Source organism: Chaetodon auriga, chromosome 11, assembly GCF_051107435.1.
Source record: "Chaetodon auriga isolate fChaAug3 chromosome 11, fChaAug3.hap1, whole genome shotgun sequence".
Taxonomy (NCBI): domain Eukaryota; kingdom Metazoa; phylum Chordata; class Actinopteri; order Chaetodontiformes; family Chaetodontidae; genus Chaetodon; species Chaetodon auriga.
Window position 1 is genome coordinate 16949386 of NC_135084.1, and position 13376 is coordinate 16962761.

At 41.6% G+C, this 13376-nt stretch overlaps 4 protein-coding genes across 4 annotated transcripts; 1 reads left to right on the forward strand and 3 right to left on the reverse strand.

Annotated features, from left to right (window-relative positions):
• Positions 1–269: 269 nt before the first annotated feature.
• Positions 270–1261, reverse strand: LOC143328461 (cholesterol 25-hydroxylase-like protein). The gene has a single exon (XM_076743609.1). The coding sequence runs from the start codon at positions 1259–1261 to the stop codon at positions 437–439; it is 825 nt and encodes a 274-aa protein (XP_076599724.1). The 3' UTR covers positions 270–436.
• A 1264-nt stretch (positions 1262–2525) lies between these two features.
• Positions 2526–7678, forward strand: itprip (inositol 1,4,5-trisphosphate receptor interacting protein). The gene is made up of 2 exons (XM_076742987.1): positions 2526–2650; positions 4470–7678. The coding sequence occupies exon 2, from the start codon at positions 4537–4539 to the stop codon at positions 6142–6144; it is 1608 nt and encodes a 535-aa protein (XP_076599102.1). The 5' UTR covers positions 2526–2650; positions 4470–4536; the 3' UTR covers positions 6145–7678.
• LOC143328072 (glutathione S-transferase omega-1-like) lies at positions 7273–9852 on the reverse strand. Its single transcript, XM_076742988.1, has 6 exons — positions 9710–9852; positions 8599–8707; positions 8264–8486; positions 8054–8155; positions 7702–7808; positions 7273–7423 (listed from the first exon to the last, which is right to left on the reverse strand). The coding sequence occupies exons 1-6, from the start codon at positions 9735–9737 to the stop codon at positions 7273–7275; spliced, it is 720 nt and encodes a 239-aa protein (XP_076599103.1). The 5' UTR covers positions 9738–9852.
• A 648-nt stretch (positions 9853–10500) lies between these two features.
• On the reverse strand, positions 10501–13344 carry LOC143328073 (glutathione S-transferase omega-1-like). The gene is made up of 6 exons (XM_076742989.1): positions 13147–13344; positions 12074–12182; positions 11739–11961; positions 11542–11643; positions 11178–11284; positions 10501–10931 (listed from the first exon to the last, which is right to left on the reverse strand). The coding sequence occupies exons 1-6, from the start codon at positions 13172–13174 to the stop codon at positions 10781–10783; spliced, it is 720 nt and encodes a 239-aa protein (XP_076599104.1). The 5' UTR covers positions 13175–13344; the 3' UTR covers positions 10501–10780.
• Positions 13345–13376: the final 32 nt, after the last annotated feature.

Below are 13376 nucleotides of genomic sequence, written 5' to 3' on the forward strand. Positions count from 1 at the left end.
ATCCAGTAAATCCATGAGGAAGGAAGACCGTCATTTTAGCCCAGTTATTTTGGGTCTGCTGATGTCTCCGTCTGCTTTCATTTCTCATCATTCAGCCCAAGATTACGACAGTGACACCAATGTGCCTGGATTCACTTTTAACATCAGGTAGTGTTGGTTTGTTTGCAATAAGACAACCAGACACAGTTTTCTAAATGAGCCTCTCTGTCTTTTTGTTGAGACATCACATCAGACACATGAGTGTTTTTATTTCTGTTTTTACATTTATCTCTCATTAACAAAGACCACAACAGTAAGATATGGGTTTGGCATAGTTAAATGCATATTATGGATGGAGAAAAGCCGAGAAGATGAAGGAGGGATGTAGAAGGGGAAACAAGTAGGTTGGAGGGGTGAGGGATGGAGGGGTAGGGGGGGAAATATCTTGACATAATAATCATGAACTTTTTACAGTCTCTGTATTCCTTGACTTCCTCCACGTGTCTACTCCTTCCTGTGTGCCAAAAAGCCTGTCCCAGTGTGTGAAGTACGGCGCGTAGTTCACTTTGAATTTGAGGTGGTGGAGGTCGTGATGCTGAGTTCCTCCGTAGAGGCCAAAGGGTATCAGTCTATGTAGAGACCAGGGAAATTCATAGCCTGAGTGAGCCTCCACAGACAGATACATGTTAGTCACATAGAAGAGCATCTCTGTGAGTGGATGGCAAGCCAGGAGTGCAGGGTTCAGTGATGCGAAGAAGCTGAGGGTCAGCATCTCCCAGACACCTGTGCTCTCTGTCGTCAGGGAGAAGGTGGCCGTGTAGAAGTGGTGCTCCTTGTGGAAAAAATTGTAGAGCCAGGACACTTTGTGATGCGCCAGATGCCATAAAAAGTACTGCATGTCGAACAGAAGGAGGCAGGCCAGTACATCCTTGACAACAGACAGCATCTCAGGTGCCAGTGGAGGAGAATGCACAGGTCTGAAGTACCAGACCACAACAGACAGGGGGAAAATGAAAAAGACATGGTTGCGCAAGATGTTCCTCAAGCACCTCCAAGCCATCGTCCATGTCACCTTGCTTTGAGGCCGGATCTTGAAGCGGTGGACCAGGGTCAGTCTGGAACAAAGCAAATCCAGACAAATGTAGGGCAAGCAGCAGCTCAGGTAAACTGTCAGAGAGAAGAAAACTGGGAAAAATGGAGATCTGAGAAGACTCTGGTGTCTTAGCCAGTCCCAAAGAATCTGCAGAGGGAGCCCCTCTGTGATGGTCTCGGAGTTTGTCATCGCTGCAGTGTGAGAAAGCTTCACTGAGCAGACACATTTCTACTGAGCGAAGTGCTGCGACATGACGCAAGGTGCTGACACAACATTTCCTGAGGGGTTTCACATTGGAGACAAACAAAACTTAAAGGAGGTTTACAGCGACAGTTTACACTTTATCACTTTACCACAAGGTTAGCAGTATTTTCAGTGTTGATGCAGCGGTGTCTGTGAATGAATGAAACAAAGTTAATGTTTTATAGCTGCAAATCAGTGGATTTCTGCCTCCAAAGGTCATGTTTGATTATTGTTGCGGGTCATACCTGAGAAGCCCGTTTTAAGAAATGAGGTGTGGTCAGCCTGTGCGTCCTCTGTATCCTGCCTCCTTTATTTTAGGCCTCAGGCCTGGAGCACCACCTTGTGGATGCACAATATTTCTCTTTTCGATTAATCAATATGGAACTAGTAACATAATAAACACATAAAAATGGATGATAATAAATGTCATTGCATAACTGGCGTTTTGAGGTGTGTAATGTACATTTTTAACATTAACTGAGAGAATCATGTCCACAGCCAGTACTTTACTGCCAGCAAGGGTCTAAACCAGGAAGGCAGATCAATCAGGTAAACTAATGAATAACTGTAAGGCAAAGAATCTTGAGTTCCAGGAGATCAGGTAGGTAGGTTACAGGTAACAAGGCGCAGGGTTCAGAAGTTCGAAAGGCAGGCCACGAAACCACAAACACAACGTTGATGAGGCACAATGTTGATGAGGGAATGAGGTGCAGGTGAGGAGATGGGCAGGTGAGGCGTATGACGGGATCGGGTAGAAAAGACAACAGTCTGAGGCCATCTGGTGGATGGAAGGGTAATGGCAGTCAAATGCATGTGCGTGGGGCAAGAGAGGTGACTTCGGGGAGGAACAGCGGAAGAATGAGCAGAAACAGGACAGACATTGTAACATTAATTGCGACTTTAAAAAATAAATAAATAAATAAATAAAATCATGCGTCCAGCTTCTACAATGGGAAGTTTTTTCTGCTCGTTTGGATTAAATTCTTAATCTGAACAATAAATACAGCAATGAAGTCGTGAATTACAAGCAAGGAGTACCACGTTGCAATATTCCATTATAATAGCTTACAGAGCCCAGTAGGTTGTTATTCAGACTGATTTAAACTCTTTTCACAGTACTACTTTTAACTACTACTTGTGATATTTGACGCTCCTCGCAGCTCTGAATCCCGGCTGTTGCTGCGCAGAGGAAGCTGGGCTGTGTCTCTCCGTTTGGGAGGAGCTCACAGTCAGGAAATGTGTAAGAAAGGCGCTGAGAAAGTGTTTCCTCGTTGTCCGCAGTGTCGCGAGGCTACTTCCACCGCAACATGAGAACAGCCAGAGAACACGGCAAAGGTGAGTTTAGCAAGTTTTGTTTTTACTACTTATATCGTCGTAAATGTACTTCTCTAGACGAGTACATCGAGAACACATGCAGTCACGTTGCCCAGATTACGTTTGTTGCTCATGTTTTCCGGGAAGTAAACGTTTTAGTTGTGTTTGCTTCGGGGCTTTACACAGCATCGTCTGTTGGCTGCGCAGTGAAGTGACTCATGTTCGTCTGTCAGCACGTTTCCGTGATGCGCGCGGGACACTGTTTTGTTGCCAGGACAACTGAGGCGGTAATTTTCGTCCACAGTGACAGCGGCCATCATGAGAGCTTCTCACTCCAAACACCCTGAGCTCACTGTGCGGGAGTGGTGGTGGGGAGACACCTGTTTCACTCATTTCAAAGTAGTTTCTCCCATTTTTTAAAGCACTTTACTTATATTTTTCTCAGCCAAGTTAAAGTATCAATACCACAATGTATAAATACTCTGTAAAGAAGTATAGGGGCCTAAAAGTCTTGTAATCAAAATCTCTTTCTCAATGTAAAACTGTAAAACATTTTCACTGAAAATAATTTAAATATCTGTACTGTATATGTACTCATTATGTAGAATGGTCCATTTCAGAATAACATATATTATTGGATTATAATTATAGATACATTAACGTGTTCATCACTTTAAATGCAAGTGTTAAATTTGTAGCTCAAGTAGAGAAGTGATATAAAGATAGTAGTGTTAGTTAATCATGTCATTTTACCTACACAGCAGTCGATCTACAGTTTTGTTTGCATTACCAAGCATAAGGCGCTTTAATCAGTGGTCATACCAGACCAAGGCTGTTCCTCCTAGATTTGTTCACTAATGCTGTCATTTAGAGCACGAGTAATGGCTTACTTCTCAGTCTTTGTTTAAATTGATTATAGCCCTCATGTTCTTTAACAAAAGATAGTCTCAAATAATTTTTAATCAACTACAGCAGAAGCCTCTCTGTCTGGCTTGATGTTTGTTTGGATGGACTGTGCAATGTAAGTGTTGGAAAACATCCCAGTGAGTAAGTCATGGGAAGTTTCCCTGGCTCTGTGACCTCACATACTCTGCCAGTACTGCTGCCATTTTAAAGCTCCAGTCTGCCAGAGAATAGCTTTTAATCTCATGATTTTACAGTGAGATGATGATGCATGTGTACTTCCTATCTCTCATTTCTCTACTTTTCAAAAGGAAGTCCCATTTTAGAACATTTATGTGCCTTCCTTTCAAAAGATTATAGCTACGATAGTTTAAGTAATTCAGTCCATCCTTACCAGAACAGTGTGCAGTTGTCTCTTTAAAGTCTACTAAAAGCTTGAAACATACGCAAGAGACTTATGTAATTTCCTCTGCTGTACAGTATATTGCATTACTTGTCGGTCATCTGATGACGTCCAGGAAAGAAGATAATAATGTCAAGTGAGTGTTTCATTTACAAACTTTATTTGGACATTTTCCAGAAAGGGAGGTGGCATTCAGTTTTATTCTGTGCAAAATGTTAACAGGATGTAAAAGGAAAGAGGCAAACTAAAATAGAGGCAAACTAAATAGGGTTATCAGAGAAGGGCAGCGTTCTTCTGAAGGGTTCAATCTTCCTTCCTCCCCTGTTGCACAGTCCGATGCTGGGCGAGTGCGTCACTCAGCCCACTGCCTCTATATTTAGAGGTACAATCTGTGCTTCCTCCTGGGGTGGAGTCTAGCTTTACAAAAATAACTGGATTTTCTTTATATATACCATGATTTTTATACATTTTATTTAGTACCTTATTTGGCACATTTCTGCCTTCAGTAAACCACAGTTTCTGTTTTCGTTTCAGGCTCTGAGCTGCAGCTCCCCGGACATCTTCGAGGTGCTTGACTGTGCATGTTAGAAACAGGCTGAAGATGCAGGGGGCCATAGCACGAATGTGTGTGGTGGTGGCCGCTGCCATATTGAACCATCCCTTACTCTTCCCACAAGAGAACACCACACTCCCGGACCAGGATGAGGAGCTGATGGCTCGCATGCGGAAGCACGAGGAGATGCTGGAAATGGAGCAGGCCAAGCTGGAGAAAGAGCTTTCACAGCTGGACTCAAAGCAGGAAGAAACTGGCTCAGAGGAGGGTTATAGTTGGTACCTTTGGACCGCTGTGTCTTTTGTCATATTCTTCACTATCGAGATGTGCAGGGTGGATCTTGCTGACGCAGAAATCCGACCAGTGGAGGAGGAAGATGTATTTTCAGAGAGTGGATCTGTCACCCCCAGGACGGTTGTACTGGATAAGGATGTCCTGAGCAACTTCTGTGACAAATGCACCTACACTTCATCCCATGAAAACTGGCGGGTGAGGGAGTTTGTCGAGGGTTTTGCTGATGACTTGCTGGAATCGCTGAGGAGCGTGTGTGACAGGGATGCAGACATGGAAGTCGGAGACTTTGTTGGGATTGGAAGCATGTTCGAGTCTTGGAAGGTGTGCAAGCCACTTGTGTGCGACCTTATAGTGCCTTTCTCGCCTCCAGATCCGTACTACTTCCAGTTCCATCTGTGGTGCAGCCCCTCCAGTGACATGCCTCCAGACATGCAAGGCTGTGGCAAAATAAAGGTGACCAGGGTTGGGGAGAACGAAGAGGACTGTCTCTGTGGCGCTGCTAACCTGGGAGAGGACATGCTTTGCCTGTTGCACAGCAGGAATGACGCACTCAAAGTGGACCACAGTCCTGATGAACTGCTGTGCTCCAGGAACACATCGTTCTTAGCCAAAGATCAAGTCATGAAGTGGTTTCAGATCTCTGTAACCAAAGCATGGGGACGCATCTCTCACAAATACGACTTCGAGGTCACTTTTCGCAATCTGGATGCTGCCGGTGCTCTGAAGATCCGATTCCGGTCGGGGAAAGTCATCGTGCTCAACATCATCCCGGTGGTTCAGCTGGAGGATACAGACGTTTATTTTGTCTCACACTTTCCTTCAGATTGTGACAGCTCTGCAGAGCCATACTGGCCTCTCTCTTTTGCTGTTTACGAGAGGAATTTGCTGAAACTTTTCTCTAAACGCCTACCACAAAATTCTTGTCATTTACACTGCCTTCAGATTGTTACTTTCCTGCACAAAAAGCAGACAGGGCTCACAGGAAAAAGTGCCCTTACTAACTACCACGTAAAGACGACTCTGTTGCACTTGCTGCTGAGTAAAAGACCCTCAGCGTGGAGCATTGAGAGCATGGAGCACAGGCTTCGGGATATGCTCACCTTCTTGCAGAGGAGCCTGCAGGAGAAGAGGCTTCATCACGTCCTGATTGGGAACAGTAAAGTGCCAGAAGAAATCCAGGTTCCTGAGATCATTCGCAAAGCAGAGCCCGTCAATCTGTTCCGGCCTCTGGTGTTGCAGAGGGAACTTCATGCAGCAACAGTCAGACATTTCCACGAGATGTTGAGAAATGCGCCTGTGCTCATACAAGAGTACACGCCTCACTTATCAAATGGAGGTTTACACCACAGCCTCCATGTGTGAGCTTTGGCTTGCTCTCTGAAAATTTTCTTACTTCTAGTGCAAGCAGAGCTTAAATATCTTTCAGTGTTACTAAGAATAATGTCAAAAATAGTTACAGATACAAGAAGTACTGAAATGAAAAGGTGCGTATACAGCAGTTATTTTAGTTATGGCTGATATGGAGATGTGTGGTGGTTTTTGCAGCAGCTGCTTTCTTTACACTCGACAATGTAATCAGCATATTGAGAGTAGGGCCCCCGAACAATGCGTAGCAACAGAAAACAGTGGCTTCTGTTGTTCTAGTGGCTAAACGGGTTTGATGGGTAAATTGTTAACCTATGTATAGTTAATCTATTTATTCTGTAAGACTGTTTCGTATTGCTTGTTTTAGAGGCAGAATTTGGAGGAGGGGTTTTCAGTAGATATCCCTCTGCCTCTAAAAGAAGCAGCAGCAACTCATCTGCATGAAGGATGATCATTTCAGAAAGGCAGTTCAATATTTACCTGTAAAAGGACCAGGCACTTCTGTCAGCCGGGGAAACGTTTCAACAGAAATACCTCTTCCATATTATGCCGGCCTATCCGGAATCATTTACCAACTGGTGATGCAGCATTTTTGTTTTCATTCATACTGCTGCGAATCAAATGGCAGCTATTACATTTTGTAATGTTCAGTGTCAAGCACTCGATTTCTTATTGTGTATTAGAAGGCGAGGTTTTAGATTCCAGTGTTTTTTTTTATTATTATTATTCCTTAACACAAGCTCCAGCACAATGTGTTTCACAGGACAGAAACAAGCCTCACTATCATCTGCCCATCTCTACAGAAAACACAATGCAAATTGTACAAATTTCAGATTCAGGTCAGTCATTGTTTCTCCAATTTTTATTAGAAAAAGTGCCAAACTTTGGAATGAATCAGTGAAAAGAACTTGAGTCATATTTACCTCATTGTAGTGACTTCATATTTTCCCCTCAGTAACAAAAGAAGTCTTAAATGTCCAATAAAAACACATTTTCCCCTTAAATGTATCCCTTAAGTGTTAACTCAGCATGGTATTCACTGTTTCATTATTCATACAGACTCCAGAATAACCATGACCAAAACAACATACATTTGGACGGTTAAAGGTTTTGATCACCTTGTTTCTACAGGCCATAGTCATAGTTGGGTTTCCCCTCAATATAAGTCTCGTAGAAAGCCTTGTAGGTCTCCAAGCTGTGCATGGTGGCTTTGACGGCCGGGTCCTCTGACATGCGCTCCATCCATTTCTTCAGCTCAGGTGTGTCATCAAGGAAGCTGAAAAGACAAAGGGAATCAAATCATTCACCTATGACCAAGTTCCAACACATGGACACAAGCTGTCCTCATGAAATATGACAGATGTCATGAAGGAAAGATGACAAAGAAGACCACTTATGATTCTCTGCTCTTCACCGTACAGCTCTTACTTTTGTACTATGCTTGGTATTTGTAGGTTTTGCTCCTCTTTATGGTGACCTTTAGAGTTTTTTAAAAAAATTGCATAAATAAAATGTATTTATTTTTAAGTCCTATCCTGGGAGATTATTACTTACTGTTGCAGTTCATTGATCTCCAGCCTCTCAAACCACGGCCACATCATGTAGTCGATCATTGTGATGGAATCACCACCGAAGAACTTGGTCTTCTTATTAACGAGGTCCTGAAAAATTAACACTGCATTCATCTTTGTTGTATAAAACACTGTAAACTAGCCAGATGTAGTCATTAAAGACAGACACATGGATGATCTTACTTTACTTAATATATTTGACCATTTATCACATTACAGCTGCACTTACGCTTATTCCTGTGGACAGTTTTGACTTTCCAATCAACCAAAAATCAACCAAATTGCATGTCTGGAGAATGTGTCAAGGCACCAGAGCACTCTGCTTTGCAACCTACCTCATTTAATTTGGCAAACTTCTGTTTCAGTTCACCCTCCAGTCCTGAGACATCTTCGCCTTTCTTTCTCCCCATTGGGATCTTGTAGAAGTATGGTGTTATCTGTAGAAAACAGTTGCATTAACATGATTATTTAGATGATGAACAGTAGCCAGGTATATGAAAAAAACCCCACCAACAACAGGAATTAGATGTGTTGACATAATATACCTTGGAAAAATGCTCCAGCATCATCTTCTGTTGAGCTTTACCAAAAGCAGAGGAAGGAAGCAGCTTCTTCTCGGGGTAAACTTCATCCAGGTATTCACAGGTGATGGGAGACTCGTATATCACCTCCCCACCAGCTGTCTCCAGTGTTGGGACAAGACCAAGCGGATTCCTCTCAAGGAACCAGTCAGGTTTGTCTTTCAGGTTGATGTTGATGATGTCATGCCTAAAAGACAAACGGAGGTCAAATTTAATCAAAAGGACAAGTTAAAGAATTTCATGTTTATGTATTTGCGATGCTATGGTTTAAAATGAAGCATAATGAAGAGCATCTTTACTTGATCCCTTTGGCATTCAGGACTAATCTGGTCCTTTGAGCGAAGGGGCAGAATCTCATGCTGTAAAGTCTGATGTGGCCTTGGGGGACTGGACCAGGTGCAGCACTTCCTGAAAGAGAAAATAAATACATTCTCCATATATGACAAAGGGAATCTAGGAGAGCATATTGGTTTATGTTTGCTACCATAACTGCCTGAAAGGAATCATTTACATTTACTCCAGTTACTTCAAACCATTTATGAGGAACTTTAGTACTTGTACTTGACAGCTGCAGTTTCTACTTTCTTTATAGATTAATATTCTACATGCCAAACACATGGTCATTTGATCACTTTTGATACTTTGATAAATTTGCTGATAACACTTCTGTTATTTTACTGCAGGACTTTGACTAATAGTGAAGTATTTTTACATTATAGTATTACTACTTGTACTTTGTCTCAGTAAGTTCTTTCACAGTGTAAAACAGTAAAAAGTCTATGCTTTGAGCCTTTTCCAGTCACGCTGGAGAGCCATTGTGATCTTTTCTAATAAGTAACTACAGCAGTTTATAGTATATCCTAAATGATTTAGTTAATTTATCAATAAAACAGTACTTCCCGAACATTTCAGTCGTCTTTCACAACTGCGTGTCATCAGAGTATCCAAAAACAGTCTCTGTACGCTGTGCTAATTCGGTCTTTAAAAGTGTATTCAATTCGATGGTAGACATGATACCCATGATAAAAATAAATATAAGTAAATAAAAATCAATTCATTATTTCCTATTTGGGCTGGAGAGGTTAAGTAATGCTTTGTCACCATGACTGCAAAAAATATCGTTGTTGTCATTGCGTCTGGCAGCTCACATCGTGACAGCACACGTCAGAGCGGAAGAAATGAAAGGGATGGCAAACATCTAGCAGTGTGTAAGCTCAGTTTTGCACAGGTTTTAATGCAAAGCAATGGATTCAATTGAAAATTAAGTAAACGCGCATAATGCCGTGATATGCACGTGACAGATTTTAGGGAAGCAACTGATGTGCTGGTCGTAGTTTAGCTTGTTAGCAAAAATGACAACAGTCTGCAAGATAATTTTGAAGTTATATGAGTAGTCGCTGCATGTCTTACCTTTGGCGAAACACTTTTCAGTAGACATGTTTACACTTCAGGTGGTGAATAAAGAGTGAAAGTGGCACGAACGCAGAAGGTCAACGACTGAGAGGTGAGCGTTCTGTCTGCAGAAACTATCGCGGTGTTATTTAATGTGAATCCTACTTCCGGGGTGGTAACGTTAAACGGCGCTGCGTCAGATGAAGTATTAGCCAATAGCGTGAAAGCGTGTTTTTTGGGGCGTTTTATGGATGCCTGGCATGTGCAAGGACTCTCCTGTTTGTCGGTTGTGTTGCTGAAAAGTGTAATTTTTTTGTATTTCATTTTATTCTTATATGACAATGGATGAAAGTGGAAGATTAGAAGTCAGGTATGTTGCCGCAACAATTATACCTATCTATTTTCACTTCAGTGCAGTATATTTACAGCTTTAATGCATTGTTTTCATCATAGCTGTCCATAGCAGTTAAGCTAGCTAATATTTAGCCCCAGTGCTAGTACCTCTGTGAACTCTATGTACGCTAATTCATGGGTGGTACAAACAGGGGCTAACCACTACCAATAACCAATACTGACTACCACGTAAAGATCACTCTGTTGCACCTGCTGCTGAGTAAAAGGCCCTCTCCATCTCTGCATGGGGCATTGAAAGTATGTAAGTATGTAGTATAACTAAAAGATAAGGTACTCACACAAGCTCCAGCACAATGTGCTTCACAGGGCAGAAACAAGCCTCACTACCATCTGCCCATCTCTACAGAAAACGCAATGCAAATTTTATGTTGTACAAATTTCAGATACAGGTCAGTCATTGTTTCTCCAATTTTTATTAGAAAAAGTGCCAAACTTTGGAATGAATCAGTGAAAAGAACTTGAGTCATATTTACCTCATTGTAGTGACTTCATATTTTCCCCTCAGTAACAAAAGAAGTCTTAAATGTCCAATAAAAACACATTTTCCCCTAAACTGTATCCCTTCAATGTTAACTCAACATGGTATTCACTGTTTTATTATTCATACAGACTCCAGAATAACCATGACCAAAGCAACATACATTTGGACGGTTAAAGGTTCCGATCGCCTTGTTTCTACAGGCCATAGTCATAGTTGGGTTTCCCCTCAACATAACTCTTGTAGAAAGCCTTGTGGTTGTCCACGCTGTGCATGGTGGCTTTGACGGCCGGGTCCTCTGACATGAGCTCCGTCCATTTCTTCAGCTCAGGTGTGTCATCAAGGAAGCTGAAAAGACAAAGGGAATCAAATCATTCACCTATGACCAAGTTCCAACACATGGACACAAGCTGTCCTCATGAAATATGACAGATGTCATGAAGGAAAGATGACAAAGAAGACCACTTATGATTCTCTGCTCTTGATATTTGTAGGTTTTGCTCCTCTTTATGGTGACCTTTAGAGTTTTTTTAAAAAATTGCATAAATAAAATGTATTTCTTTTTAAGTCCTATCCTGAGAGATTATTACTTACTGTTGCAGTTCAAAGATCTCCAGCCTCTCAAACCACGGCCACATCATGTAGTCGATCATTGTGATGGAATCACCACCGAAGAACTTGGTCTTCTTATTAACGAGGTCCTGAAAAATTAACATTACATTCATCTGTGTTGTATAAAACACTGTAAACTAGCCAGATGTAGTCATTGAAGACAGACACATGGATGATCTGACTTTACTCAGTATCTCTGACCATTTATCACAATTCATGGACAATTACAGCTGCACTTACGCTCATTCCTGTGGACAGTTTTGACTTTCCAGTCAACCAAAAATCAACAAAATTGCATGTCTGCAGAATGTGTCAAGGCACCAGAGCACTCTGCTTTGCAACCTGCCTCATTTAATTTGGCAAACTTCTGTTTCAGTTCATCCTCCAGTCCTGAGACATCCTCACCATTCTTTCTTGCCACTGGGATCTTGTACAAGTATGGTGTTATCTGTAGAAAACAGTTGCAGTAATATGATTCTTTAGATGATGAACAGTAGCTGTTCCTAACAACAGGAATTAGATGCAAGTGTTGACATAATATACCTTGGAAAAATGCTCCAGCATCATCTTCTGTTGAGCTTTACCAAAAGCAGAGGAAGGAAGCAGCTTCTTCTCGGGGTAAACTTCATCCAGGTATTCACAGGTGATGGGAGAGTCATATATCACCTCCCCAGCTGTCGTCTCCAGTGTTGGGGTAAGACCAAACGGATTCTTCTGAAGGAACCAGTCAGGTTTGTCTTTCAGGTTGATGTTGATGATGTCATGCCTAAAAGACAAATGGAGGTCAAATTTAATCAAAAGAAGAAGTTAAAGAATTTCATGTTTATGTATTTGTGATGCTATGGTTTAAAATGAAGCATAATGAAGAGCATCTTTACTTGATTCCTTTGGCATTCAGGACTAATCTGGCCCTGTGAGCGAAGGGGCAGAATCTCATGCTGTAAAGTCTGATGTGGCCTTGGGGGACTGGACCAGGTGCAGCACTTCCTGAAAGAGGACAAAAAAAAAAAAAAAAAAACCTCCATATATGACAAAGGGAATCTAGGAGAGCATATTGTTTTATGTTTGCTACCATAACTGCCTGAATGGAATCATTTACTCCAGTTACTGTATTTCAAACCATTTATGAGGAACTTTAGTGCTTGTACTTTACAGCTGCAGTTTCTACTTTCTTTATAGATTAATATTCTACATGCTAAACATATGGTCATTTGATCACTTTTGACACTTCAATACATTTGCTGATAACGCTTCTGTTATTTTAGTGCAGGACTTTTACTAATAGTGAAGTATTTTTACATTATAGTATTACTACTTTTACTTAGTGTCAGTAATTCATTTCTTTCACAGTCTGACAGGAAACAGCCTTTTCCTGTCAGACTGGAGAGCCATTGTGTTATTTTCGAATAAGTGACTATAATAGTGCATAGTATATTTTAAATGAGTATGTTATTATTTCAGTGAAGTAGCCTGAGGTACTTCTCGGATTTATCAGTCGTCTTTCCCATCACAGCATCCGCAGACAGTCGCCGAATACTGTGCTAATCCAGTCTTTGAAAGTGTATTCAATTCGACTGTAGACATAATACTCAAGAAAAAAAGGAGTTGACTATTTGCACCCCTGTTATCTACTGTTAGCTTTACGAGCTGGGTTTACATAATGCTTAGTCATGATGACCGCAAAAAATGTCTCCCTCGTCTTTGCTTCTGAAACTTCACATCGTGAGATCGGATGGGTTGGCAAACATCCTGCAGTGTGTTCAGTTCAGCTTTGCGCAGGTTTTAATGTACAGCAATAGAATAGGTGGAAAATTCAGCAAACCTCTGATATGCACCCGACATATTTTAGGAAGTTCACTGTTCTGTTTATCGTGGTTTAGACTGCGAATACAAATGTCAGCAGCCTGCAAGATAATTTTGAAGTTAGCTGAGTAGTCTCCGTACGTCTTACCTTTGGCGAAACACTTCTCCGTGGACATGTTTACACTTCGGGTGGTGAATAAAATAAGTCTGAAAGTGGCCTTGACACGAACGGAAAGGTTTAGTGAGTGAGAGAATACCTTGCTGTCGACAGGACATTTACCACTATCAAAGTAATCTAAACCCTACTTCCGGGATGGTTGTATCAAACGGGCGCTGCATCAGAAGAAGTATCAGCCAATAGCGTGATTTCTTCGGTGT

What these genes read in the sequence shown, in the direction of transcription:
- LOC143328073 (XM_076742989.1), bottom strand. Translation starts at nt 13,174, where the DNA reads ATGTCCACGGAGAAGTGTTTCGCCAAAG. An exon ending in CTGAATGCCAAAGGAATCAA is followed by an intron (nt 11,962 to 12,073) that starts GTAAAGATGCTC and finishes TTTGTCTTTTAG; the next exon opens with GCATGACATCATCAACATCA. An exon ending in GAGATCTTTGAACTGCAACA is followed by an intron (nt 10,932 to 11,177) that starts GTAAGTAATAAT and finishes TTGTCTTTTCAG; the next exon opens with CTTCCTTGATGACACACCTG.
- LOC143328461 (XM_076743609.1), bottom strand. Translation starts at nt 1,261, where the DNA reads ATGACAAACTCCGAGACCATCACAGAGGGGCTCCCTCTGCAGATTCTT.
- itprip (XM_076742987.1), top strand. Translation starts at nt 4,537, where the DNA reads ATGCAGGGGGCCATAGCACGAATGTGTGTGGTGGTGGCCGCTGCCATA.
- LOC143328072 (XM_076742988.1), bottom strand. Translation starts at nt 9,737, where the DNA reads ATGTCTACTGAAAAGTGTTTCGCCAAAG. An exon ending in CTGAATGCCAAAGGGATCAA is followed by an intron (nt 8,487 to 8,598) that starts GTAAAGATGCTC and finishes TTTGTCTTTTAG; the next exon opens with GCATGACATCATCAACATCA. An exon ending in TGCTGGAGCATTTTTCCAAG is followed by an intron (nt 8,156 to 8,263) that starts GTATATTATGTC and finishes TGTTTTCTACAG; the next exon opens with ATAACACCATACTTCTACAA.